The 27,993-nt window shown below is 38.3% G+C and overlaps 1 protein-coding gene across 2 annotated transcripts; it reads left to right on the top strand.

The window, feature by feature from the left end:
* The first annotated feature begins 171 nt into the window (after window positions 1-171).
* Window positions 172-27,993, top strand: PCGF6 (polycomb group ring finger 6). Of its 2 annotated transcripts, none has more exons than XM_072869221.1 (10): window positions 172-533; window positions 1,866-1,965; window positions 3,308-3,404; window positions 4,000-4,055; window positions 4,846-4,905; window positions 5,516-5,624; window positions 9,599-9,626; window positions 12,928-13,026; window positions 19,303-19,389; window positions 21,303-21,394. In XM_072869221.1, exons 1-10 carry the CDS (start codon window positions 246-248, stop codon window positions 21,357-21,359), a joined length of 981 nt encoding a protein of 326 aa, XP_072725322.1. In that variant the 5' UTR covers window positions 172-245; the 3' UTR covers window positions 21,360-21,394. The 2 variants fall into 2 exon arrangements, with proteins under 2 accessions (XP_072725322.1, XP_072725321.1); XM_072869220.1 differs by lacking the exon at window positions 21,303-21,394 and adding an exon at window positions 26,366-27,993 and having other exon boundaries at window positions 174-533.

Here is a 27,993-nt window from a genome sequence, read left to right as displayed (position 1 = left end):
GAGTGTAAAAGAACTGTAAGAAGAAAGCTGCAGGCTATAAAAATTACTAGCCGGTTGAGCCTCAGCGCATGCGCAATGGCGCGACCCCGTGTCCGCTAAAACTACAATTCCCGGCAAGCGCCACGCCACTACCGCGCGTGCGCCCTAGGAGGGCTGCACTGGCGGACTACCGCTCCCGCCGTCCCCCGCGGGCGGCCAGCAGACGGTCCCGCGTTTGCCCCGGTCCCCGCCCCCCACCCCGAGCCATGGACATGGAGGTGGACGGTGGCTCCGTGGTCTCAGGGCTGTCGGGCGGGGATGGAGCAGGCGCGGGCCCGGCCGATGAAGACCAGGAGATGGAGGGGGCTCCCAGCTGCTCGGGGTCGCGCTCCCTCCCCTTCGAGTTCGAGCGGAGCCGCTCGGAGTCCAGCGGCGATGAGGACGACGACGAAGACGACGAGGAAGAGGAGATGGAGGAAGAGGAGCTCGAGGGGGACCCCGGGGCTCGATTCGGGACGGACGACGGGGAGCTCGACTCGGACGACGACCGGGAGGTAAGGGCGGGGGGGCGGGGAGCGTCCTCTGAGGCGAGGGCACGCACCGGCCGCCGCCGGCGCGACGGCTCCGTCGCGCGCCAGGCCCCGCTCCCGGCGTGCGCCGCGCCGCCGGGGGGCGCGTGCGGCTTGCGGTAGGGACGCGCGCTCCCTGCCGCCGCAATGGCGGGGCGGCCGGGGCCTGTGGGGGGGCCGGGATGGCGGGGGCGGCCCCGACCGGAGCGGCCCGCGGGCTCCAGCGCGGAGCAGGGCACTGCGGGGGCAGCTGTGAGACGAGGGCGGGGGTGTGAGCCTGAGGAGGGCAGGAGGTGGCGGGGCGGCCAGGCTGCCCTGCTGTGGGGAGGCTGCTGGCTGTGAAACGCAGAGACTTCAGGTGAGGCCTGGCGTCTGCGGAAGTCCGGTTTTCGGGCAGGTGCTGTAAGCAGTGGACTTCAACTTACATGCTTTTGGGGACTTCTGAAAACTTCCAGGTGCAAATCTGGACCCCTCCTTAGGCGACGTAACCTGTATGGTAGTAGGCTTTTTATTATTACCCAAGTTCATTTTATCTGTCTCATTTAAATGAAGCCCTTACAAACTCTTGGTGTAACTGAGAGGGTGGTAAACGGTGGCATATGGGTGAAACGAATGGTGCCATCGAGGGAAAGAAAGCCCCTTAGTCTGGCTTTGAGGCTAGAGGAAACGGAACATAAAAATCTAATGTATTACCTTTCTCAGACAGATCTCGGATCATTGCTATATAAGAAATCTGTTCTTTTTTGAAATAGTAGACTTCTGACAGGAAAATTGTTATGAAACTACTTGTATGCATTCCCGATAAATGTACTTCATAACCAGAGTTCAGAGCAGTGAAATTCCAGCCTTTGCTTCGATGTGTATTTGTATACTCCCTAACTGCGTGTAGAAACAAGAGATGGCACTAGTTGTATATCTTGATTGGGGGCCCCAACACACTTGCTGAGCATTTTCAAATAACGATATTATTTGCTACCAGTATCCACTTCAGGCTTGCTGATTATTTGATATTCTATTAAAGAGTTTATCCAAAATAACTTTTCCCGGAAGGGTTGTTTACAGTTTGCTTTTCAGATATGATTCATGAAACAATTCAATTGGATTGCCATTCACAAAAAGATCAATTCAGAAGACTAGATGAAAGTCTTTAGAAAAGAGCTGTATATGAGGAATGATTGACCTCTTAGGAAAACCCATTTCTGTAGCATGTTAATCCAGACTTTTTTCATGGTTTAAGGCTACGATATTTTGGAAGCTGCAATCAGGAAGTTCATGGCTCAGCCTGTATATTAAAACTCTTGCACACTGTCTTTGTAGCGTATGATAAACCTCGCAGAGCTGACCCCTTACATCTTGTGTTCCATTTGCAAGGGTTACTTTATTGATGCTACAACCATTACAGAATGTCTGCACACCTGTAAGTATCAGTATTGTTATTCTAAGAGTTTAGTTGCTAATTCAAACAAAAATTAGCTGTTGAAATATTCTGGCTTCACAAAGATAATTCTCTGATGTGAATGTGTGTTGTGTTTATTCTGTTCCTTAAGGAAAATATATTTGTGGATATTTTAAGCATCAGAAAATCACGAAATCAGTCAATCATGAAGTCAGCTTAGTGTCCCAGGTTAAGAGGGAAGATGATGTATGGAAAGATAAAGCCCAAGTAAAAAAAAAAAAAGAGCTACTACATACTTTTTTTTTAAGTAGGCTCTAAGAATTTGAGTATGTACCTGAGAAAAGAAAGTTGAGTGGCCCTGCTCATAATACCAGTTCAGGTACAGAAACGGCTATATGCACCCATGGAACAGTTAGTCTATAGCCTGATGAATAGAAATAGATGGATAATAAAAACCTTATTTCAGTGTTCTTGTCTTGTTATTTTTCCCCTCAATCCTTGTGTTGTGTTAACGGTTTTTCCATTGCTAACAGGACTACTTTCCATCAAAGCTAATAAAACTCTTTCTGTGAAGCTGACTCTTTCAGCCACACCTACGTTCCCACCTGAATCCAAGAATCTCCACTTCCTAGTCCTTCCAGCCGCTAACACTACATAGAGGGAAATCTTCCACCCCACCCCCCTTTTTTCTTTTTTTTTTTTAATGGGGCACTGCTTACTAGTTTGATCTATACTATGTAATACTCGGTGCAGTTTGTAATTTAGGAAAACGCACAGCTATTAGTAAGGACAGCATAATGTTGCAAGTGCAACTGTGGTGATCTCTTAGAAGTTTCCTGGTAAATTTTGTGGAAAAGTTTGATGTATTCAGGCTGATGTGGAGCTGATTTGATGGTAAGTTATTTATTCTACATATTTCCACTCATAAGCTCTCCTTCCAGATTTTTAAAGTACGTGTAAAATACTAAGAAAATGGCAGAATTATAATTTCTTACCTTGGTTTTTCTAGTGAAACTGCTTGTAGGGTGCTTTTCAGCAAACCTTTTGTCTGCACCAGTCAGTATTCTATTGTCTTAGTTCTACTTTTGTTCTGGGTAACACAATTGCAACGTTGAACACCTACCGCTGCATCAGTTGGATTAGGATTATTCATAGGAATAATCCTAATTGAATATTCAAGAGTGTCGTATTCTGTACAGGCAGAGAGCTGCTGTTTACTTGAGTTTTAAAGTTGAAAGAATTGCTTTGCTTTGTCTCTGACAAATTTTATTTGAGAAGTCTGGGTGTAATTGCTCCTCTTGCTTAAACAGATGGTATTGTATAATGGACATGTGACTTTTATGCGTTTTTTATTTCTTTACAGTTTGTAAAAGCTGCATAGTGAGACACTTCTACTATAGCAATAGATGTCCAAAATGCAATATTGTTGTACATCAGACACAGCCCCTTTATAATATCAGGTAATAAGTTCATGTCATTTTTATAGGTATATTTTTTTTCAAGTTTTGCTGCTTACTTTTAAATGTCTTGTTTTACAGACTTGTAGTGCTTTCCTATTTCAAACTGAAGTAACAGTTACAAGAAATGAATTCTGTTCTTTGTTTATGTAAGCTTCATCTCAATAGTGAAGATAAAAATACTCAACTTCTTGTTTTATCTAGTTTGTATCCCTTTCCAGGGTTTCTTACCCCCCACCCTGGGTATTTTTATGGATTTGCTCAGTTACAGGTGATATGAGATCTTAACTATTTGCTTTGATTTTCTTTTAGACAAAGCTTTGTTGGCATGGTACACTTACTAACTCTGAAGACTGAGTTTTCGTTTCTTGAACTGTTCATGAATTCTTGAAGGGTGGTGCTTTTAACTTTACATGGCTTCTTCTGTTGGAGCTCTGCTGTCAAGACACAAATTTAGGCAGATATAGAGTTGCTGCTCTGTCACTTGTCCCTTTACATAGGTCATATTGCAACAGTGTATTTGGCATCTCTGTTACAAGTTAATGAAAACCATTCTGTATTGTACCAAAGACGCTTTCATTTTTTTTCTCTTTAATAGACTTGACCGGCAGCTGCAAGACATAGTCTATAAATTAGTTGTCAATTTGGAGGAAAGTAAGTCCCTTTATTTTATTACCATCTAGAGACTGAAAAGACTGAACAGAAAACAGAGTAATTCAAAGCCCTGTTTCTACTCTGGGCTCTTTAAAATAGTTTTGTAACGTCGGTTATAAATCTTAATGAATTAGCTATGCCAACTGGCATCTTTCTGGCTGCTAAATGCTATTAGGGGTAGCGGTATGTACCCTATCTCATGAAACACAGGTGTAACTGTGTCCAGATAAACATCTAGATGATATTTCATAGTCATGTGTCATATTTTTGTGTAAGTACAGAAAATATAATTCCATCTAATAAGTTCACTTGCCTCAGTTGAAAAAAAGTTGCTAAGACCGATTCTCTCAAATGCTTTTATTTTTTCCTCTCTGCCACATATATTTTTCTGATTTTAGGTGTGTTCACTGTCACTTGTCATTTACCTTGAACTTGGGGAGCCAGTGAATCTGCACAGTCTGCCTAGGTGGACTGGGTGAAATATACCCATCTAGTGGATATATATGGACTACAGATGGTATAAAAATAGTCATGACAGCCAGAAGGATACTTGTTTTTGCAGCTATTTCAGTATAATTTATGGCCAGTTGCTCTGATTTCTTCCCAGTTTTTACTAACAAACTCTTAGTCTGGGTATCTTAAGTGCCCCAGCCTTGTATGGAATGCTAGTGATGGTGAAGGTCTGTAGGAACTTGGAAAGTTTTTACTCTTCTGACAATTGGAAACTATATGGATATTCTCAGCATCTGAAATAACATTCCAATCTGTTCTGTGTTGTGGGTTTTTTCAGGAGAGAAAAAACAAATGCATGACTTCTATAAAGAAAGAGGATTAGAAGTGCCCAAACCAGGTGAGCTGTAATCACTTTAAAGGACACTGTTAAGGAAATATTTACTATACCATTTATTCTTAAGGACTTTCCTTGAAATATTAGCTCACAACTGAAGAAGATATGCAATATTGGAAATACGGGATTCTTGGTTGTCTGGTAACTGTGACTTGTCACAGTTCTCAAATTACAAAAATAGAAGATGGATCTGGCAGCACTTAAACACAGATCATGGTTGGATTTTTTTAAACAGATTATATTTTGCCTACAACCAGGAAATATATATAAAATGTGCTTTAATTTTATTTTCTGGCCCTTAATACACATTACAAAGGAGTAAAAATAAGAACTTCAAAGTTAGTTGACAGATGAGGGATTATTCTAATTATTTTTTGTCTTACTATCAAATAAACACCTCTTTGGAGAGGTGCCACACTGAAAGATAATAAAATGCTGGTTCAGATACACAGCATGAAATGTATAAAGAGCTGATTTAGTCATTAAAAAAAAAGGATTAATTGCATGGGCTCTTTTTCCTTATGAGCTCATCTGTTTTGCTTGGCGCATGTTAGTGTCTTATGCTGCTTTTATTTCAAGTTGTGTTTGCATTTTGGCTATTTGAATATTTTAGCTGTCCCACAGCCAGTTCCAGTGAGCAGAGGAAGACCTCGAAAAGTTCTGGGCTCCGTGTTCCGGATCCCACCAGAACTTGACATCTCCATACTTCTGGAGTTCATTGGGTGAGTTGTGGGCAAATGTACGAGCAACTGGCTGATGTGAGGGTGCTGCTTGTGTGTGATGGATCGTTACTGGCTCTTAGTTTTCATTGAATGTGCATTTCCCCCATCTGAAATAGCAGTGGGGAGCTGGTTTTAACTTCCAGTGCAATAGTGACAGCCAACTATGCATAGCTAGATGATGTAGATAACTAAATGTGTAAGGTGTCTTCCTATGAAAATAGCTTCCTAAAAAGTGTGATTTTAAAACTTACATGTGTTTATTTTATTTTTAACAAAGTAGTGTAGTCTCAGTAAAATGAATGATGAGATACCTGTCTCTTACACTTCCTTAATCCCTGTAGGTGGCAGTACCATTAATGCTGACAATGCCAGGGCTTGCTCATGTAACTCAGGGACTGCAGCTACAACCTGGGCAGCAAGAGTAGTGTTCCCCTAAATGTTATAGGTGGGGGTAATAATGTGGTCTACTATTAAGTTTGCCTAACAGTTTCCCAGACTTTAATGAATTATGCTGAAGCTTTTGTATCAGGAGTCACCTTTAGCCATGGATTGTAGGGGGGAAATCTAGCCCAAACACTTGAGCTGTTCTCAGGAACACAGGAAGAATAAATTACATTGCTTTGGCCATATGCAAATTTATATGTTAGTGATTGAGAGAGGGTAATTGAGAAAGGATTGAAAGCTGTAACTACTCTGCTAGCACCCACAGTGCAGAACCTCAGTTGTGGGGAGAAAAGTGGCTTGCTTCTTGTGCAACTCTTACCCTTCTACCCAGATTGTGCCTGCTTTTGGCCTGACTTTGAACAAAATGTTGAGAGAAATCCAATACGTAGTCATAGCAAACTATTCCACAAATGATGTAAAATCAAGACCTCAGAAACTGGGAAATTCTATCAGCAAAGCATACCATCTTGATTCAACCTCGCTCTTTGTAGACATCATGTCCTAGTCTTTTTATATGTTATGTCCAGTGTCTCCACTGTGTCTCACTTTATTCAGAATACAGAACAAATTTCCTCCATGGGTAAATTTTGGTCAGGGAGGTGGTTGTGTGTGGTTTTTTGGTTTTTTGGCTTTATTTTTGTGTTGCCCATCACGTGGCTGCTTTATTTCTTTAAATGGATGAGGAGTGGGACTGCAGGAAGAAAAGGGAAGGTCTTAGAGCTAAACCTCTAGGGAACAATGCCTGACTGTGCTGGAGAATGTCCTTGTGAATCCACATACATGACTTAATTTCAATGTTCACTTTCTTTATGCCTGACTTGCAGAAGTGCTGAATACTCATAAGCACAGCTGAAAGCAGTGGGAGTCATGACTAAAACTGTAGTATCAAGTGTTCTGCAGATAAATCCAATGTTGGCTGTTCCAAATTGGGCACTTGCAGTTCTTGGTTAGCTTTCAACACAGTCTGTCTCAGGTTCCTCTTTTTAAACAAGGTATTATACTGCCATTCTGCTGAGTACGATGGTATGGAAATACATTCAGTGTTGAAGAAATGAGACCAAGGAAATTAAAGCTTTTGTATTAAGAGCAGGTTTGTCTTAAGTAAAGCCAAGAGCCACTTGTTGAACAGGAGAGGGAAGCAAAGACATTATATAGCTGTTCAGCCCATGACCATTATGTATTGTACACTCGAAACTTAATTTAAGTACAGTTTTTAATTGTACTTTTAAAGGCTTTTTTCCCTTTAATGAATGTGGTATAAAACACGTGACGTAATTAGTACAGGGTCCCGGTGACCTAGTGCTCAGACATGCTTTTTATTCCATTGGGTAAAATGTGATTAAATGGATACATACATACATAAAGTCGAATTCTTTGACCAAAATCTCAGTAGGAAAGAGTAAATATAATGCTATTTACCCTACATTTATGTTGGGTTAGGAATGTTAGGAAAATATGCAGTTATTTTATTGTCTTGGCTGTGACTGTGTCTCATTAAGTTAGCATCTAGATAGGAGTTTGAGGGATGCTCATTCTGGGACCCGTGATGGGTACTGGCCACTGCTGTGCTGGCCCGGCAGGTGGCAGAGGGAGCATATGCAGTGAAGGGGGGCATAGGAGCTTTTATACCAACAGCCCCGCGTCTTTTTCAATGATAGTTTCACTGTAAAATGACTTTAAAAACAGGAATTAGATTTTAGTTTCAAGGTTGTCCCTTTCAGGTTGGAACACTTGGTGACTCTATATGAAAGCTTCCTTATATTGTCTTGACTGCAGGATTAGTTACAGTTTGAACTCATTGTAGTGAAAGTACTTTGGTTTAGTTCTCCACTGTGAAAGTCTGCTGGTTACTAGCACGTGTGCACACACACACACAGACCCCTCCCCCCCAGTGATTCTCAGCAGGTACATTTTTCTTTTTTCAGAGCAAGAGGAAGATGTCAGACAACTTAGAACTCAAAACTAGTAAACATGTATCTGCCTGTCTGAAACAAAATGACTCTTGAATCTGTGTTGTTGTATTTGTTTTTCCTGGTAGTTTTATTTCAAGCTTCCATTCCAGTGTTGGCAGCAAAGCAGGTAGTACTGTGCAAATACCATCTATACTATGTGAAACTGTCCGCTGTGTTTTTGTTACTTATATGGAGAGAAGCACAGAATGTTTCTAACAAAAAAAGGATGATGGCTTAACAGCATCTACTTTTCAATTTATTTTAGTGACTTTTTAACCTTTGATCTTCTTTTATATTTTATAAGTTTAAGGGTTAATATGTTTTCCCCTTCAAAGGTCAAAATCAAAGAGCTTTTCTTGGCAATGAGAGATTAAGAAAGCTCTTTGGATAAAGAAAACTTGGAGTAGATTGGACCAGCTAGCAGAAATTGTTACTTTGAAAGTCTGTCTGTCTATATTGTGTCTTTAGACTATATTATCTAGTCTCCTATGGCTGTGGAACTGTATCAGAGAAAATGACAGCTGTAGTGGAAAAGCTTTTCTATGTTTGCTTTTTAGTAAATTTAAATTTCATTTCAGTTGCAGAATTTGGTGATGGTTTTACTTAACTCTGTCTGATAGCTGGTACATATTTAGAGGTAGAGATACTCAATTACCATAACTTGAAGTGCCATGCTAATGTGTGGTCTGCACAAGCATTACAAATACATTTGTTTGCTATATCACATGGTCACTAGAAGTATAGTCAATTTATAGTGATGTTTGATTTTTGCCCTCTCCAGTGCAATTAAATACTGCATTTTTTCCTCTCTCATATGTACATACTTGCTAATGCAATGCAAGAATAGTGAAATGTCATGAATTGGGCTTAATTAATTGAGAAATTTATACATTGCACTACAAGATGAGGTGTGGAGTATAGATGATCAGTAGTAGATCACATGCTCAGACTGTGCAAATCAATGAACCTCTGTTGAAGCCAGCTGGGAATTTGGTCATTTGCCACCTTTGTGTGTATTTTGCCTTCCAGAGAAACACCTGCTGCTTTCCTGAGTTCCTAGGTAGCATTAGCATTAATCCTGTGATATAAATTGTCTAGAAGGCCAACAACTAGCCCAGAAGGCCTCTTTGGTGGTTGGGCATGTTCTGTCAGCAACTTCTTAGGTACTGTCTGTTAAAGTTCCAAATACCAAGGATGATGAAGTATGGATGTTTAAGCAGAATTAATATTGCAACCTACTCGTATGAAAATGAATGTTGTGTTGTGTTTAAAAATGGCTTTAGGCTGTGTTGTTATTTTTCCATTTCATGTAGACAAACCTCAAAGTCATAAATAGCTGAATTCACAAGAAAAATGGAGTACCAAATAAAGAGTAGGAGAAAAAGATATATAAATTCAGTCTAATATTAATTTAATGTGTTGGAGTTTAATGAAAGAAAGAGCCTGATTTGGAAAATAAGCTTGATATGCCAGACTACTAAATCAGTAAGTCACTATGTTGTAATAAAGAGCTTGAGGGTGTTAATAACTGTTAACCTTAGCAATATTGATTGTGTTTACTCTTCTCTTGTTTTTCAGAGCTAACGAAGGCACAGGGAATTTTAAGGTGCAGATGTGACTTGCATTTTTCTCTTATGATTTACTTCAGAAATATGTATAACCTGAATGTATTTAATGTAGTTTGTTTCTCTTACACTGAGTGCAGCCTGAACTTTCATTAGCATGGTAATAACCAACCTTGGATTACAGAGTACTTTCAAACCTATTATTGTATAGCATCACAGAATAGTAAAATAATGCTTCTGAGGCTGCGTAATTAAAGTTTTGGTGGGAGAATGGGAATGACACTGATGAAATTTCACCTAGGTGATTCTAGCTTGCTATTCTTGCATCTCTCTCCAAAAGGTGCACTACTATGGCTTTTATTGGAATCCTAAACAAAGGTGTAGACATTGTCTAAAATACTGTTTTTTGAAGAAGATTCTCTGATTATAGTGGAAAGCTTGTATAGGTTATTCAGAGAAAGTGTAGCCTGAGGTATAAAAATATAATAAATTGTTGTGTGCTTGAATATATAGCAAAAAAAAAATGAAGTATACAAATTGTCTAGACAGCACAAAACACTTCTTTAGCCAGCAGAAAGCTTATTCTTTTCTCCATCCCTTCTCTAACAACGTTTGTTTGTCTGAATGGTGGCTATCCTGCTAAACAAGAAATAGCGTTCACGATCCTTGCTAAAGAATATGGTTGTTCTTCCAATACAGATCTTCTTACTGAGCTGCTTCGGTACAAATTCATATAGGAGCTGCACATTGTTTGCTGCCTTCATGATTTCATGTGCTGTAGTTAGAGATGCTCATAGTGTGTCATTCCACCATTTTGGCTAAACATTTAGCAAACAAGACTCTATTCAAGGGCAAGAAGGAGATATAACTTAAAATTACTCAGTATATGTTGCATTTAATCTTTCATTGTATTGGAATCATAGGACTCAAAAGATGGAATGGCACAGAATAGTAGAATATAAGAGACACCTAACTGGTACAGTTAGCAGGAAAATACTAGTTAAGAATTTGAGAAAAAAGCACATTAGTAACTTAAATATGAATTGTTCTGCTTGTACCGTTTTACTAATTTCCTTCATGTTTTCAGCTGAGTTGATTTCTAATTAATGTATTTTCGGGCACGAATCTGAACTGTTAGATTTGATTGCAGTTATTCATACTATTTTTAATAGTAATTACATTTGTTATGGCAGAGCTTAGGAGGCAATTTCAAACTTTCAAATACAGAAATAAGAATTTTCACAAAGAGTTCAAATGAGTATAGTTTTGTAAAACAAAATTAATCTGTAGAAGGGTGGCAATGTTCCTGAAAATGTCTGCAGTCAATTTTCTTAATCTGTTACACCTCCACACCTGCCCAGCATTTTTTCTTCTTTTTACCCTTACATTTCACACTATTTTTTTCATCTTCTTGCCCTTGTATCACCTCCCATCCTTCCTGTCTCTCATTTGCCCTTCTTTCTGCTTTGTTTTTTATCCTGTTCATTTTGGGCCACACAAGAATGACTGTGGGCTGGTTCAACCATTTTATTAACTTACGTGTCGTAATACTAAAATTTGTGTCAGACACTTAATTCCTCTGAAACGTGCCATTCCACTGTGAGTAGTTTTGCCTTTTAAAAAAAAAATACTTGGCTCGAACATCGTTAAGGAGTCCTTGTGATTCAGGAAAGTGATTTGTGTGTGTGTGTTTTGGTTGGGGTTTTTTTTCCCCCCTTTTAAGCCATCAATATTCCTGCTCACTTTAACTAGTCTAGTGTTCTGAGGATGTTGAAGATGAAAGGCTGCCCACCATTACTCACAGTGAATAGTTCTGTGCTGCAAATAATCCTACTATCCATAGACTAAAATGCCACTCAGCTTATATGCGTCTTTAGACTTCTATATCATCTATGTGAGTTTTAAGAAATACCACATCTTTTAACTGGTATTTTTCTATAGCATTTTCAAATTCCTTGCTGTATGTTAACCCTCGCTTCACTCTATCTCTTCTTCCTTTCTATCCTTATTTTCTTCACTTTATATCTTCATGCTTTTTTATTTCATTTCATGACCAAGAGGTTTACTCATCAACCTTCCAAATCCCCTTTCATATCCACTTCTCACAAAACATAGCCTGATCCGTTTTTTAGCATTGCTCTGTCCTCAATTACTTGTTTATCTGTCTTATTTTTCTTAACTAGATGTTGAACTTCATATATGAAGGGTTTTCAACCTTTTTTTTTTAAGTGGGAATGGGGGCCAGAGAACAGGTTACAATGTCTGTGGCCATAAACTGTGATTTATACATGCAGCAAGCATACATTCAGCATCATCAAGCTTGCAGCAGCATGGTTCCCTAGATCAGGTCTGACTGTCATTTCTAGCTCTTGTACATGAATAAATCAAACTGTTGTTCCAAAACCACAGTTATCATGGATACATATTTAAATTCATGATTGAATTCAAGGGTAGTCCATGACCCTCTGACCCTTCTTTCAAATTGAAAGAATATGATGAACCTGCATAGTAAATCACAGCTGTTCAGAGAAGTCAACATAAAAATCCAATTAATTGACACAAAAGGTAATCCATTTATCACACTGAATACAGTCAGCTGCTCTGCCTTTGTGCCTCTTCACTTAGCTGCCCATATCACCAGTCAGCTGTGTAAAACTTTATCTGTAGAAGAGAAACCCATTAAAATTTTTAAGGCTGGCATAACAAATGTCTTGTCCTTGCAGTCCTTGCTGTGAAAGTATTTAGAAATGATACAGAAAGATTTCAGACCAGTCTTGCCCTTGTGTTCAGCATAGTAGTATATTTTAATTGATTCTGGAATTTCATGGACTATTAAGTTGATTCCAGCCCAAGCCATAATACTTCTAGAATGCTAAAGGACTTAAGCTCCTTGCATTATAAAATGACATGGTTTAATTATCTGAATCATGTTTGGTACACAGGCCTGATTTGGGGAAAATAAGGAAACTTCAGGAAATAGTTCATGTGCTTCTGATGAGTAAATGCTTCTGGGGGGATAAGTTCTTAAAATGCTGTGTAATACTCTTTTCTATGCAGAATTAATAGCAAATATCATTCTCCAGTACTTAATAGTGAAATAGGACTGAAGTCAGTAGTTGATTATTTTTTAAATGTTGTTTTAAACAGCAGGAAGTTTGAACCTGGAGTCTTAATACTTATTTAGTCCTTTCCCTATGAGGTAATCTGGAAGTAGATCAGAGAAGGGTCCAAAAATTTAAGCTGTCTGCCTCTGTTATTGGGCTTTCACTTGGCTTTGGGGTTTACGAGGGATGATGGCTAAAAATGTACATTGTCTTAAAATCTTACATTTATTCTTTGCAGCCTTTGGAAAAGAAGTTTGTGCGTGTTTCAGGGGAGGCAACAATTGGACATGTGGAGAAATTCCTCAGAAGAAAAATGGATCTGGACCCTACTTGTCAGGTATGCCACTTGTAGTGGCACTTACAAGTTCACTGTGATCAATGTTAACGCCTGCACTTCAGACAGAGCATTTCCATTGTTCATTAGAGTCTAGAAGTAATGTTAGGTTTTTTTAATGCAGTAAGGATTAAAAAATGAAACATTTGGAATGTTGTGATACGCGAGGAACAACTCTCCCAACTCATTTGCAACATGTTTAAATTTTCATTATAATACTTTATTATTTGTATAGAGTTTCTAAAGTGCCATGTAAGACTTCAGTAGATTAAATTCAAAACCAAAAGATACTGCTGTTTCAAAGATAAAACTGAGCATATAGACTGGACAGTGTGTGAGTGTGGGAGGATATGAAGGCGGAGACAGGTAGGAGTGGAATAACAGTAAAACTTAACTGAATGTTGAAGAAGCAAACAAGCGCTAAGAATGAATGATACTGTGGATGGATGTGTGGAAATGAAAGCAAATGTAGGCACGAGCCTCCGAATAATTCAAAGGAGCAGAATATGGTACAAAAGAATTTAACTTCGTATTTCTCAATCAGTTTGATAGGAATTGCATGTCAAAACCAGTTTTCAATTCTTCAATATATTTCAGTAACCTTTCAGTTGAGAAGGTGCAGGATTTCTGTAATGTGTAAACTATTCTTAAAGCTGCCAGTTATTGGTAAATCAAGCTGATACTGATGTGAATAGGCAAATGGTGGAAGTTAAGTGCTGGCTTTGGAGTTAAGGCTATGTTTTCATACAATAGTAACTGTCTGAGACAACACAGCCTAACTGTGTGCCTCAGTAATGAGTATTTGTTCATGCAGGTACCTTTTCAGTGGTGACAAAGCAAATCAGATACAAATTATTCAACATTCTGAAGAAGACATGTATTTTCATTTGCTGGTTTCCTCTCAGTGAGAGTCTCTGTAGCTTTCAGGCGGTGGTGACTTGATATTCTGAACAAATAAAAGTATCCTCAAAATGAGGCTAGAGAAACTTTTTGCATTGAGTTGTTTATTTGAGGGGAAGGAATTGTTTGTTTGGGTTTTCTTTAGTACATCAGAGTCTCAATTTTCAGGAACACTGAGCATCTGTAATGGAAACTGCAGTTACCCATCTTTCAAAATCAAGCTAGGCCCCTGTGTTGGATGTCTTTCAGATTTTGCAATCTTGAGATCATCTAATAGGCATAACTTCAGAATTTTTCCCCCATTAGTTAGTTTCTGCTTGGACTTCGCCAGACAGGATATGATCTACTGTTAGTGGGTAAATGTCACTGTGTCTCAAAAGCTGATGATTTCATAGACTTCCTTTCTCAAGATGTTGCTTGATTCTGACTGACCCAGTCACTTTTATCTCTGCTAGTATCAAGTTTGCCATTGTGGAGTAAGGCACAATCATTGGCTAGTTCTAATCTCTTGGTCTCTTCTGTGCAAGCCCTGCCTGTCTGGAGGAAATGTTAAATCGGCTTTCTTCTACAGTCAGATACTTTGGCTGCTTTTTCCCCCCTGCCCTTAACTGATCTGCTCCCATTTTTTTTCAGCGAGTATTTTTTTGGTCACTGGAAACCTGTAGTTGATTTTCATGCCACAAATCATGACTGATTTCTCTAAGATATTCAGGCTTATTTTTAAAAGATTAGGGAATTAGGGAAATGAAGCAGGATGTATTTTTCCTGTCCCAATTGATCATTTCTTTGTCATATGGGAACTTAAGATTAAAGGATTGTATGTACTGAGCTGTCACCTTCTCATTGTAGTATGCAGAACTGAAGCTGATAGTTTGTTGGTAAACATGCAGAAAGTGAAAGAGATGTCAGATATGTCATTGAAGATTAATAAGCCTAATGAATAATGTCTTACTCAAACTTCCCAGGATGGCTAATAAACCAGAAACTATAAGACAAAATTAGGGAGAACCTGAATATAAATTAGCACAGGCAGAAGAATTTAGGGAAATAGGTTGTAAACCATACGTGCAAAGAATATAAATGTAGAGGGTGCTTGGCTGCTTTTTTAGTTTGCTGTAGAAATTTGGAAGAGAGTTGAGGACTGCAGAGGTTCACTTCCTGTAGGCTTCCCCAAAGTATGTTAAAGAAGAAACAGATACTAACTTAGGACAACAAGCTTTTCTCTATAATATTACTTCTTTAGTCTTGATTTCTAACTCTCTCCAGTTCTTCATTACCTAAAATAATCAATTTTTATGTCAAATGTCATTAGTTTGGTGTGCTCAACTTGGGACTAGAGTCCAAGAACTAGATTCCCTTGGGAAGCTAGGAAATTTCTTTCAGAAACACATGTTTCAGTCACTGTTGAGCTAAAATGCACTGCATTCGCAGTATTTTTTCCCACATTTATCTACAGAAGACTTACTGCCACAGTGTTTAATTGTGCCTTACCTGGGACTTGAAAAGATTTGACTGTAAGGAGGAAACTCTCCTCAGTATATCCTCCTTTCTTTCCTCAGTATATCAATTGCATCCTTGGTTTCGTTGTTGAAACTTCCAGTAAGGACGCTAGGTGTGGTTATTTTGTGAATGCAGTCCGTTCCTGCTGAATATCAGCTTAGTTTGACAGTCTGCAAAAGTATTATTTGAGAATGTTTTACTTGTTCCCTGTCAGATCTGATTAAGTGACCAAGTGATAGAAAGTATGTTACCTATTCTCCTGAACTACTAACTGTACTTGGACTTTTTTGACTTAATTTGTTCATGTGGAATATTAGCTAATATTTGCCTTTCTTCATTGACCTGCACAAATGGGTTGGATTGAGGTTAATGAAAATGTGAAATAAGCCATCTGACTCGTGTGACAGTATATAAAAAAGTCTAAAAAGCAGTTTTGAAGCCACTGTCTTTGTTCCTTTTTCCTAGGCTGAGGACTCAAATTATTTTCAGACTTCTGTATTTGAGTTTGCAGATGGATTGTGATTCAAATTTCCTAGTTCGTCTGAAAGGTTAAGGCTTCATGTATTTTTGTCTACCACTTGAGCTAACAGACTGTAGTTTGCTCTTTCTGGTGCTTTGTTTTGATGTCTGTGCTTTGGGCAACGATTAATTTTCTGTATGTGTTTGTATTTATTAATTACAAGGTCTCTCTTGAATATTCTTGCTGGAATTTGTCGGGGGGTTGTGAAAATAATTTTTGAGCAACTGGAATTGCTAGTAATAGCTAAGTAGGTACCATTTAATTTGAGCTAAGTACAGGCTACGGTGTTTGGAATCCATTAGGTACTTGGCTTCGACATCTGATGCACATCTGTATAGTTTGTGTTCTGCTGAAGAGTGAGGAGAAAATAGGAAGTTTTCTTTAAAGTGTTATTTCCTTTGAGGTCATCCTGCAGCAGCATTGTACCTTCTTTCCATTCATCCTGTAAGGACGAGAGAGGCTGCTGAAAGACTTGCGGCTGGTCTGAATGCATTAACGTAGCTTATGGAATAGAAATGTTCCATAATCAGATGTGCGTTCCTGAAAGTGTGTGTAAACTGCAGCCTGAGGAAAGATTGGAAGAAAGTCTGTGCTCATACAGTGTAGTTGCTAATGCAATTTCTTTATGCCAGTCTTAGACCCTGGAATAGACGTATCTGGTACCTTTGAAAAGTAAATAGCAGCTAGAGGAAATGGAAAGCTTTGCCAGCTTTTTGAATAACTAGCCCAAATACTCACGTCAGTCTCTAAAACTTCGTGTTTTCCTTGTTCTTCCCTGGATAGTATGGGTTGGCATAGAAACTATTGATTGAGGTCTACTGCTTTCTGGGCCAAATTCCCGCTTGGGATGAATCTTATGTGGGATGTCCCTTACATGAAAGTTTTCCATTTTTATCTCTGTCTTCCTTGGTGAGTATTCATTTATAATTGTCTGTTATTGTGGCTTTTAGAGAAATAGCTCTAATAGCAAACATGCCACCTAAAGAAAACAAATGGCATAATGGAAAGGCTACTTTATTTTAACAAGAATTTTAACAGAAGCAACTGAGTATTCAGCAGCTATACCTTCATGTTTCCTTTCAGCAAAAGGTCAAACTATATTTGCTGCTGTCTCACTAGCTGTCAGTACTAGCTGGCTTCAATTTTACCAGTCAGTTGAAATTGTAGTAAATTCATAGCACTTGTGTTGCTGGTGCCTCTTTTGTAATGGAATATATTAATTCCTGTATGGCACAAGGATTCCTCTGAGACACATTTTGCAACTGATTTTCACACTGAACTGGGATTTTTTTCATTGTATGTTTTATTCTCTTGTCTTTATAGAATGAATCCTAGTGTAACAGTTTGCAGGCAGAAATTCAGGCTTCAGTGCTGGAATGAGGAGATTAGGCATTTGGTATTCAGAGCACTCTAACATGGTAAATGTGAAAAACTCTTCTCAATTTATTAGAAGACACTGGATCTTTAATGGCTACCATTTGAAATGAGCAGCAGGATCAACAGTGGGATATTTTCAAACAAGCATTCTGTTTCGAAAGTGTCAGCAGTTGTCACTGTTTGCATCCTATATTGGGCAAATAGATTAGATTTTCTATTCTGTACAATATATAAAATGTATATGTATATATGTTTTAGTGGTAGCAGGACTGAGTTTTCAGTGCCTTATGGTATAAAAGTTAGAAAAGTAAGCTTATAAAGCAGAAGTAATTACACTCATATATCACTGGAAAGCAAAGCAGACATGTCTGTCTTCCTGCAGTAATAACTGTAGAGGCTAGAATGCATGGGAAACAGCAGAAATAACTGTAACCAGCTTTCAAAAAGAAATATATTTCTTCCAAGTTCTGTGTTAAATACATCAAATGTTGATGTTAAATATATACATGTGTATATATTTGGATCAATATCTGATCAATATTTAATGTCACATCAGATTAATTTTTACTTGCTGATTTCCTCCTAGAAGCTAAAAGCAGAAGTAATACTAAGCAGTTTACATCTTCTGCACATTAAGATTCAACTGAACATGAACAGAGTATTCTACATCATTCTCATGCTATACAGATGGTGAAGTGAATTAGCCCTTTTTGAGCCTCTAAGGAATAGAATTCCCGTGTTCCTGATTCTCAGAACAACATGGTCTGTCAGCATGAGGCATAAATCTTCCTAAATCTTTTCATGAAGAACAAGAGAGAGATACTAGGTCAGCATGCAGAAGAGCATAAATCCCGGGGAATTGAATAGCTGAAGCACAGAGTGCATCCTATAGTGGAAAGTGACCATCTAGGAGAATACGTAATTATATTGCAGTATGCTCCTTGACTACTGCAGTGGCAGAGCTTAGACATTTTCCTTGCAGAAAGCTGTGGGACAGCTCATTGTCAATGCTCTTAACTTTAATTTTGAGGTTTTGTAATTGTAATTCACAGGTGAGAGCCCTCTCACTTCCATATCTAGGAATTGCTCATAAGGAAACTGTAACCAAGCTTCAGTTGAGAAACAGTGCTGTGTTAGCTGCTCTAATTTGGAATGTTAGAGACTGGGTTTACATTATGCACAGTAAATTCATAGTAACTTTATAAAGAAGCTTATTTTTCATAATAGCAAGGCAAGGAATTCAGAATACCTCATTATGATTTCTTTTTTTTCCCCCCAAATTACTGTTTTTGTGGGCAGTTACTTAACAAAAGTGCCTCCTCCGGAATTGCAGACATCATTGACATAGTTTAGCTGCAGTAGAGGACATTGCTTAGAATTGCTGAGTATGCCCTTCACCTGCATCACAGAAGTATTGATTGCATTTTGAAGGAGGACTGTGTGAAGTAATTGCTGACAGTGGCATACAGTGAGCTGTTCTATTAAAACACTTCTTCTAAACAGTCATATTAAGCAGACTTATTCACGTGTTTTCTCACTGAAAATAAGAATGAGGCTAGCAATGACTCATTTTCTGTCAGTGGCACAAACAACTTGCCCTCTTTTGCAACTGATAAATTACTCTGGATGTTTGCGGGATTGTTTTAATGCATGATCTAAATTCGCATTAAATTCATCACAGTTACTACTAAATAGCTTTTTTCAGCAGAGGCACCAAAACTGGGAGTGAAACAATAAATTGTCTTCTCTGTTCCAGATGTCCAGATGATCCTCTGAACCCTATGTCAGGGCGTGGGGTGGGAGGCATTAGGGCAGCGCAATAGTGCTATGCATGCTAAATACATTGGGACAACAAAGATGAAGATGGCTTTAGTGTGTAACATGATAGAATTGAACTCTTCTAATCAAATATAAAGGGCTTAGATACAGTTTTGCTAGTCCAAAGGTAGGTTGAACTTGACCATGTTTGTGTTCTTTCACAGGTAGACATAATATGTGGTGATCACCTGCTAGAACACTACCAGACACTGAGGGAAATTCGTCAAGCTATAGGGGAGAGTGCAGTACAGGTATGTGTGGCAGCTGGGGTTTTGTTCCAGGTTTTCTATTTTAAAATAGAAGTTGTCTGTCTTAAGCTATCAGGTAACACCAAGTTGTCTGAAGAAGTCACTTAGAAAATCTCTCCAACTTATGCAAAATGTTTTTTATATTGTAAATAGAGTTGAGAAGTATACCATGTGCTAAGAGTGTTCTTGATGGTTTGATGATGTTCTGGGTATGAGGTTTTTGTGGGTGATTTGGTTTTTTCCTAAAACCAAAGTTGCTCTCTTATCAGTGATAAATTATACCAACCTTTCTTTCAATTAACATTTCTTGTTTTCCTCCCTGGTGATTGCATCTCTGCAAGAAAACAAAAGACTGAAGCATCCCAAATATGGCTAGCCTTGTGACCGGGTCAGGGGAATAAACTTGCTCGTAAAAGCACAAAGCAAAGATACAGAGTAATTAATGCAATTAATATTGCTTGATGCATATTATACTGGTCCTGGTCACAGCATGAGTGTATAGCCAACTATTTCTTGTTGATAACTTACTGTCTTAAGTGCTGCTGGCTCTGCAAATAAGAAAGCATTTTTTTTATTTCCCTGGGAATCTTTTCAAGCATCTTTATAATGGGAAGGGTCACGCCATTTTAGAACTGCAGCAAAAACAATTAAGTAGTCTGCCCAGTGCATAGTAAGATATAGATGTAAAATCATGATGTATGGCAAACTGCATATTAATCTAAACTTGGAATTCTGAAAAGTTAATGTTTAATCTAATACAGTGGAAAGAAATAGGATTTAGATTAGTATTTTATTTGGAAAGCAATCTAAGCAGATGGCAGAAAGGCTAAAATAGTAGCAAATTCAGTTATCTCTACTTGTTTGTGCACAACCTTTTACATTTAAATTTCCTGCTGAGCCCTTTCATGCTACAAGAGGGCTTCTGTGTCAGGGACAAGAAGTGGAAAGCTGATTTCAAGGTATCTTGGACACTGCATCACCTGTACATGATTTGAGTAACTAGGAGGGATCCCACAGTCAGGGCAGTCATATGTGGCTCATGCTAGTGTTGGCAGACATTAAAAATCTTTGAGGCTTGTGGTGTGTACCTCAGTTTCTGCAGTCAAAGGGAATAAATGCCATACTTGATGTCTTACTGTTTATATAATAATATAAAGCAAAAATGAAAATGTAACCTAACCCACTTTGGGGAGCAGGAGATAGAAACCAGGAGGAAGCAGCACTGGTAACAAACTTGCTTCTAACATGATGAGTTCATTGTAAGTAAATGCAGCAATTAACACATAGTGTTGTAAGTGCCCTCTGCTAAAAGCTTCAGTAAATAGCAGGGGGATGATTTATTTCTCAGTCCAGGGGTATACTCAAATGTACGTGCTTCTAGACTTCATCTTAGCACAAAAGCTTTTAATGTATGAAAAATGCTGTTGGGGAAGCACTTTGAGGAAAACTGCATTGGTTTCATTTCTTGTCAGAAATGGATCTGCCTAGTTGAAGCTTAATGTCTTTCATTTCTCGTCAGAATTGGGTCTGCCTGATTGATGGTTAGTGGCTAAGTACCAGTCAGCAGCTCCACAAAGAGAACAGTTGTCCTGGGATACGTTCTCCAGTGATGTTTCAAGTCTCATTATTACAAAATCAGTATGCTAGTGATGAGTTCTCACAAGCCTGCTCTCTTGGGCAAACAAGCAGAAAAAGATCTTTGCTTTTTGTGAAGTCTTGTGCTTTTATAGTCACTTTTGCCAGGGAATTTGAAAGATCAGGTTCATCCTTAACTTGTCCTCATTTTGTTACAAAGCCTGTTAGGATGCCAGATAGTTACAGTAGGAATGTCCCAAATAAACCACAGTTTCTTCTTTTTTATATTGAAATTTGTGACATTTTCATGTTTTATAGTCTCACATTGTATTATTTTGCAGAAATCAAGAGGATGCATTTCTAGGATTAAAAAAAAAAAACTTGGAAAATGTTTTTAGATAATTATCCAGAAAAAAAAGATGAATTGGTCAAGTCTAAAAGTGGTAAGGGTTCTTTTCTTTTTCACCAAGACCTGAAATTCAATGAGGGGCATAATTGTCGTGGCCCAGTGAGACTACAACTACAGAGGAACATTTGATGGATTTTTCATTAAGCTCCAGGGGCATCTTGTGCCATCATAACCTTACAGCCTTTCCAAAGCAGTGTTGGAGCTTGGAATGCCCCTAACAGCTCTCACTAGGATGCTGAAACACTCTTCAAAACTGCTGTTGTCACTTACCAGTTTCTGAGGTTCATTGTAGCTGCTTCATGCTAAGAAAATAGCTTCAGTAGCTACTTATGCAGTATAAAGTCATTTAAAGGAATAAACATTGGGGGTTTTTTATTTAGATGAGTGCAGTCACTGTTAGAGGAGGAAAAATAACTGCTCTTCTGAATCACATTTTTCACTTGCAAGTTCGTTCATGTCAGCAGTTACTCCTTTTGCTGAGAAAAGTGATTTAAAAAATGCAGATAAGTTTCTCTGCCAAGGCATTTTAACATGCATTCTTTGACAGCATTTACATTGGAAGTTTCTTCCAATGCAATGCAGCATAACATATGTTGTGTGTGATTTATTTTTCTGGGCCATAATCACTGTAATTTTTTAGGGACTTTTACTCCTCCTGAATGGTTCTTAAATGCTCAGGATTGTTTTGTGAAGATTTTGGATGCTGGATTTTTTTTCCTATTGAGTAACTGTGTAGTGATGCCATAGAGCCTCAGTAAATTAAAGTCGCCTACAGGTGCAAGCTAGCAGGGTTTTAGCTGTTCTGAGTAACTGTGTGCCTTTCCAACAAGTGTGGGAAGATCAAGTGTGATCTGATGGTAAAAGAAATAGTCTTGATACTGGCCCTATAGTAATCTCCTTGGGTTGTTTTAATTGGACTAAATAGGCAACTAATTTTAGTAGCTGAATATAAACAATTAACATGTTTCTGAGTAGTTGATAGAAGGCTAAAAAAAAAATCAGGAATAAATCTTGTTTAATCTGTAGATCTCAAGATATTTTAACATTTCTGAAATTGGCTGGTTGGTTGAATCTTTCTAATTCACTGGAAATAGGATTTCTAACTGTGTTTAGGGCAAAAACATAAAAAATTGCTGCACAGAATTTATATAAAAAGAAGCAACTCTGCTGAATTTTTAAAAGAGTGTAAAACTTGTGGAATTTACTGCAAGGAGAGATCAAAGACAGTGACAGAAATTTTTAAAAGGCTCAATTTTGTTACCAGGCATTGAGATCTGCCTGTAATTAAGAGTTTGATCAAGTAGCTGTGGAAGGAAGCTTGTTATTAACTATATGGGAATATAATTTCTTCCCTGTATTACCTTCCTCCCCTCTGCTGCACAAATGCAACGCGATCCAAGCTGCTAGTTATTTTCACTTGTCTGAAACTGGCCTCCTCAGAGCTCCGCATCACTGACGGATATAATGAGCTCACACATGAGAGAAGCTAAAAAGAGTCGCTTCCGTCATGTCCCTGGCCCTTGGCACAGAGGCCTTGCAGATTATAATGCTCTCTTTGTAATTCTCACCTTTTTGTAACCCAATGCCATTGTATTTTTTTGGTCTCTCCTGAGCTGGGCAGTAAGAGCTGTGATCTAATTTAATTACTGTGACCCTCTAGCACACATCTGCTATGGAAGTGTTTTACTCTTTCCTGTGGGGATATTGAATTTGTAAAGTGGGGCACTTTGCTGCTCTTATAACATCAAAAGGTGTATATACTATGACGTTTCTGTCTGTCAGTTCTACTCCAAAGTTTATAGTTGGGTGTAACAGGTGGGATTCTTTCTATTTTTTTAGGTCAGGTTCACAAATGTGCGGCAAAGAACAGTGGAGAGTTTTGCTGTAAGGAAGGATCGTATTTTGTTTTGCTTTTCTTTTGGGCATGTCTGAGTTAGCCTGATTTGAGATTGTAATAAGCAGTGAGATCTCACTCTCTGTTTGGATTTCCTTTTAAGAACAGTATCTAGAGAAAGCAGCTGAAAATATATAGAAATGTATAATACTTTAAAAGTTAATAATTACAGAGTAAGCAGTGCCAGTGCTGGGTTAACTCTCAGCTTCTCTTTGTACAGAAAAAATTGCAGTGGGTTTGGCCTTTGGTTTAACAGGGGTATTTCCTCTGTAGATAGATAATTCCTTTAAATGTCCTACTGCCAAATGTACCATTTGAAAACTCATTCATCAAAGAATACATTGTAGCATTTTCTTCTTGTATAAATATTTCCTTCCTTTAAGAAATTCTGCTGTAGAGGAAAAACTGGTTTTGACCACAGTTCTCCAAAAAAGGAAGCTTAAATATGTCTTATTTTCTCTGTTGAAGTAGCTAACAGGCACATGGAGTAAGTATACCTTTGTGAAGGTATAAGTAACTTCATAGTAGCTGTTCTACCTAACGAGAAGTGAGGACAATCAGGATCCTATCTTCATATTGCAACGCAGTCATACCGCTTTATGCTAGGCACTGAGTTAAAGCTCCTGTCTCCTCCTGTATCCTTTTAGGAGTTAGCAATGGATTTCTGGTTGTTAAGAGGATGAGAAGATGAAGGAAAGTTAGTGAGCTTACACTAATAACACAGGAATAAAACAGGTTTTTTTCATTCCTGTCCATTGAAGTTAAGGTTGGTTGGCATCTACCCTACACTAGGCCCTCATTTGTCATCATAAGCATCCTTTAAATGAAAGTGAAGCTGCATGAGACTCACGGAGCACTTTTGCTGTTGTTCTGAAGCTGTTTGTATTGCCCGTAGCTGTAGAGTTAGGGAACATGCATATTTGCTGTAGCCTGAAAATAGTCTCTTCTATACATGTTTTAATGTGCTGCCCTTTTTTGCCAGTATGACCCTTCTGGTTGGTTTTGATGGTTCTTATAAAAGAATACTTTGATCCACTTTTCTCAGTGCCTGCATTTTAATCCCTTTTTTCAGATCTTCAGTCTTGATCTTATGACTGATATCACCATGTCCAGTGATGCAAAGCCTTTGGATTTGATTTCCCTTAGATTTGACTTGCGGATGCCAGAAGTTTGTAGATTCAAAAGCGACAGACCAAGTTTATAGAAGAAAAGTCATCAGAAGACACTTGATACAAATCTACTTTGACTTAGGGCTCAGGAACTTCCTTAGACAGGTTTTTGAAATTGGAAAATTATATAGGGAGGTAGCATACTTGCCCTTTTCATGTATTTTTATCTAGGCTTTCACCATGGGGCTAGGCAGCCCTTTGGTCTGCCTTGGTATGGCCATTCTTAGAACCTTACATTTTTAATTGTGGGGGTTTTTTTAATTGGTTCCTTTTTTTTGGTGCCCTCTTTTCCTGACTTAGAATATTAATCTCCTCTTTAAGTAAATTACAAAATCTGTAGCTAGAAGCAGAGTTTCAGGTCTTACTAAATGAGCATGTTGGCAAAATTGATCAAAGTATTGCTGTTGCTGATCTGTTCTCCTTCATTATGAATTTGTTTTCTTTCACCATTACATTTGAAAACTCCAGTAGCTCTTCCACTTTCTTCTTCCCTTGAAAATAACATACTGCACTTCCCCTCCCCCCCGAACAGTAGCTTTGTTTCCAGTGGCACCATTTAGCTGCCAGACAAAGTTAAAGAAACTAATGGTAGAAGAGAGAGTAAAATAATTATACACAGCAACAATTAGGGTGGCTTTCTGCTGAAAGAGCTTTATGGCACTAAGGGCAAAACAAGGCTATTTTTCTAATAAGAGGTCATCTTCCAGACAGAACTTAGAGGTGTTGATAGGCACTGTCTGAAAAGAATTCCCAAGGGAAGAAAAAGAGCATGTCATGGAGGTGTGGAAAAGCACATTCTGTCCTCTTGAGTCTTTTTGAGATCAATTTCTGATCTTCAATTTCCTCCAATGCAAAATGGCTCAGATTATTTTTAAGAGTAGTTGAGGCTACACTAACCAGTCAAAAGCATTTTTACATAGATAACAAATTATTGTTTTAAAAAAAATATATATAATTTCAAAACACTGTGTTTAGACTAATATAGTACTTTCTACTGTTATTGGATTGTAATACAGAACCTGTAAAGTGGTGACAGTCTTGTTACCTTTTTTTTGTAAATAACTTTTTAATTAAAGATTTTTTTTTTAATGTGCTGGTATACCCCCTTACACAGAACCGTGTAACTTCTCTGGAACATACGCTATCTCAGGTCCTGTATATTAATAGACAAAAACATCAGAAGCAAAATATGGTAAAGTTTTAACATGTCAGTTGTGATTAATGCAGTTCTCTCTGCAAAAGAAAACTTTTATTAAAGCCTGTCCATGTATAAATAGGTCTAATGCAACAAGTCAGATTCCCAGTGGATCAGTGGTGGAAGCGGACCAAGTGCTAGACCTTTCACCAGCTGTGTGTGAATTAAGTGACATAAGTAAGACTAATGAGTCAGGAAGTGTCCTGTTTCACAGGTGAAAGGTATTTTTTATTATGTGGAGCAGTCTCAGAAGAGGAGAAATATGACTTAATAAGCTAATACTTTTTTTTTTTTAATCCCTTGTATTCATTACTTAATAAATGTGTAGTAGTAGTCTGGGCTTTTCCAGTACAGCTTTTGGCAGCACCTTCTAGAACTACTTAATTGATTACTTTTTTTTTTCTGCCCCACAGTACCATGTGGAAAGCAGCATGAGTTGTAAATGAGAGCCTATTGTATCAAGATGAGAATTCCATTTTAACTTTAAAATAAAAGCAAAGTACCAGCTTTTTTTTTTAACACCCTTCTCCATCTCAAAGAGGAGAGGGGAATATAATTATTTGCCTTGATATTTCAAAACTTGTATTTGCCATACAAAAGTGATATGGTATAAAATGGTGAGTAAGATTGAAGCTGAGGTTCTGCCACATGGTGACTGGCATACCAGGCGGTGACAGAAATGCGTCATGGAGGAGGTGAAGTGGTATGATGATGCAGTTCCTTTCTCTTCTCTCTAGGATGGTTTACTTGTACTGCACTATGGCCTGGTAGTATCTCCGCTAACTGTAACTTAGATTGCTAGAATATTAGAAGGCAGAAGAATCAGAGTCATCAAGCTTCTTCACTGCTGTTCTTCACCAAAGAAGGCCATCGTATTTCCTGTGACAGGAAGCAAGTAAAAGGAACCACCACTAGCTGCTGTATGGTTGTAATTTAACGTCTGACTTTACCACTGTAAAAAATTACAGTTTCTGTAAGTACAGCTATAGATGTTGCTATGCTTTGTGTTACAAATTACTGTCTTCAAATTTCACTCAGCTCAGGGAATTTAAATGCTCAGAGTAGCTGCATTTTTTTACTTTCTAAACCCACAATATCTCATGGGCTGAACAGCCTTTTTTTCCTCTAAGCTATGCGGTATTGCTTACTTTCTAAGTGTCTAGCTAGAACTGTGCTCTCAGGGATGATCTTCAGTGGGCAGTATAATTTATTCTGGGGAGGAGACAGTCATTTGCCTAAAAAAAAAGTGTACTGTGATCATCTGTCTTCGGATGTGATTTGGGGAGAGGAAGGGAACTTTAGAAATGCAGACCAAAATGGGTAGAAAATGATGCATCATAAGCATTGTTTTTTGAGAAGTAGCATTAAATTTAGTTGTTTTTCTTGAAGAAAGACAATTTTGTTTGCACTGGAAATATATTTGCTGGTAGTTTGGCTTATACCAAATGGTGGATCATGCATCTCTAGTCTTAATAGAGATGAGCTAGCTGTAAGCTGGTTAAACTATGCATGAAAAAAAAAGTAGCACCTCTTTCTACCTGCTTGCTGTATGTAAAATAATCACTGTCAGCCTGATTCTGCTGTCATGTAAAATCTGTCAACTGACTTGACTGGCAGGAGCATAAATCCTTTCACTTTAGTACGTATCTTTCTAGCAGCAGTGAAAATGGTAGCTTTTTCCACTCTAACGTGTATTAGTGCATTGTAGTGGAGACCAGGGTTGAGTAATGTATTACTTGCCCGTTACTACCAGGTTCACAGAGGTCATTAGGTAACTTTAATTTTAACATATTAAAATACTAGGTTTTGTGACAACTGTAATACTTCGAATTCTGTTTGGTTTAAGATTTCCATGGTTTCTTGCGCAGCATTAAGGACCAGAGCTTTGTGTGTTATGGTCTTGCTGCATACTAGGTCATCAATGTGGGGATTCATGAAAGCTACTGTTGCGCACCAGGCTCCCTCCCTTCCCTATAGTCAGTGTAGGGAAAGGGAGGAGATTCCTTTGTAAGGCGGTTCAGAGCACCTAAGTTAGCTCAAATGCACTTGCTTGCTGTCAACATAAGAGGACTGCCATCCTTTGTCTAAAGAAAGCTTTCATGAATCCTTCCTCAGGTCTTCACAATAAATGTTCAGTTTTGTCTGTGAAGATGACACCATAAGAAAAAAGTCTTTTTTGAAGTAATTCTTGTGATGCTTCTAAAAAATGTAACAAAAACATTTCTAGCTACAAATTCCTATTTTACCTTTAAAGTTTGTACAAAAGTAGTGTTTAAAATGCAGCAGAAAATGAGATTATTTTGTAAACACTTTGTGAGTTGTGTTGATAAGAGATTATATATTGTAACAGTAAAATAAACTTTAT

The sequence above is a fragment of the Ciconia boyciana genome, chromosome 8 (assembly GCF_034638445.1).
Source record: "Ciconia boyciana chromosome 8, ASM3463844v1, whole genome shotgun sequence".
NCBI lineage: Eukaryota > Metazoa > Chordata > Aves > Ciconiiformes > Ciconiidae > Ciconia > Ciconia boyciana.
Note: the sequence above shows the minus strand (reverse complement) of the source record. Positions and strands in the feature narration are given on the sequence as shown.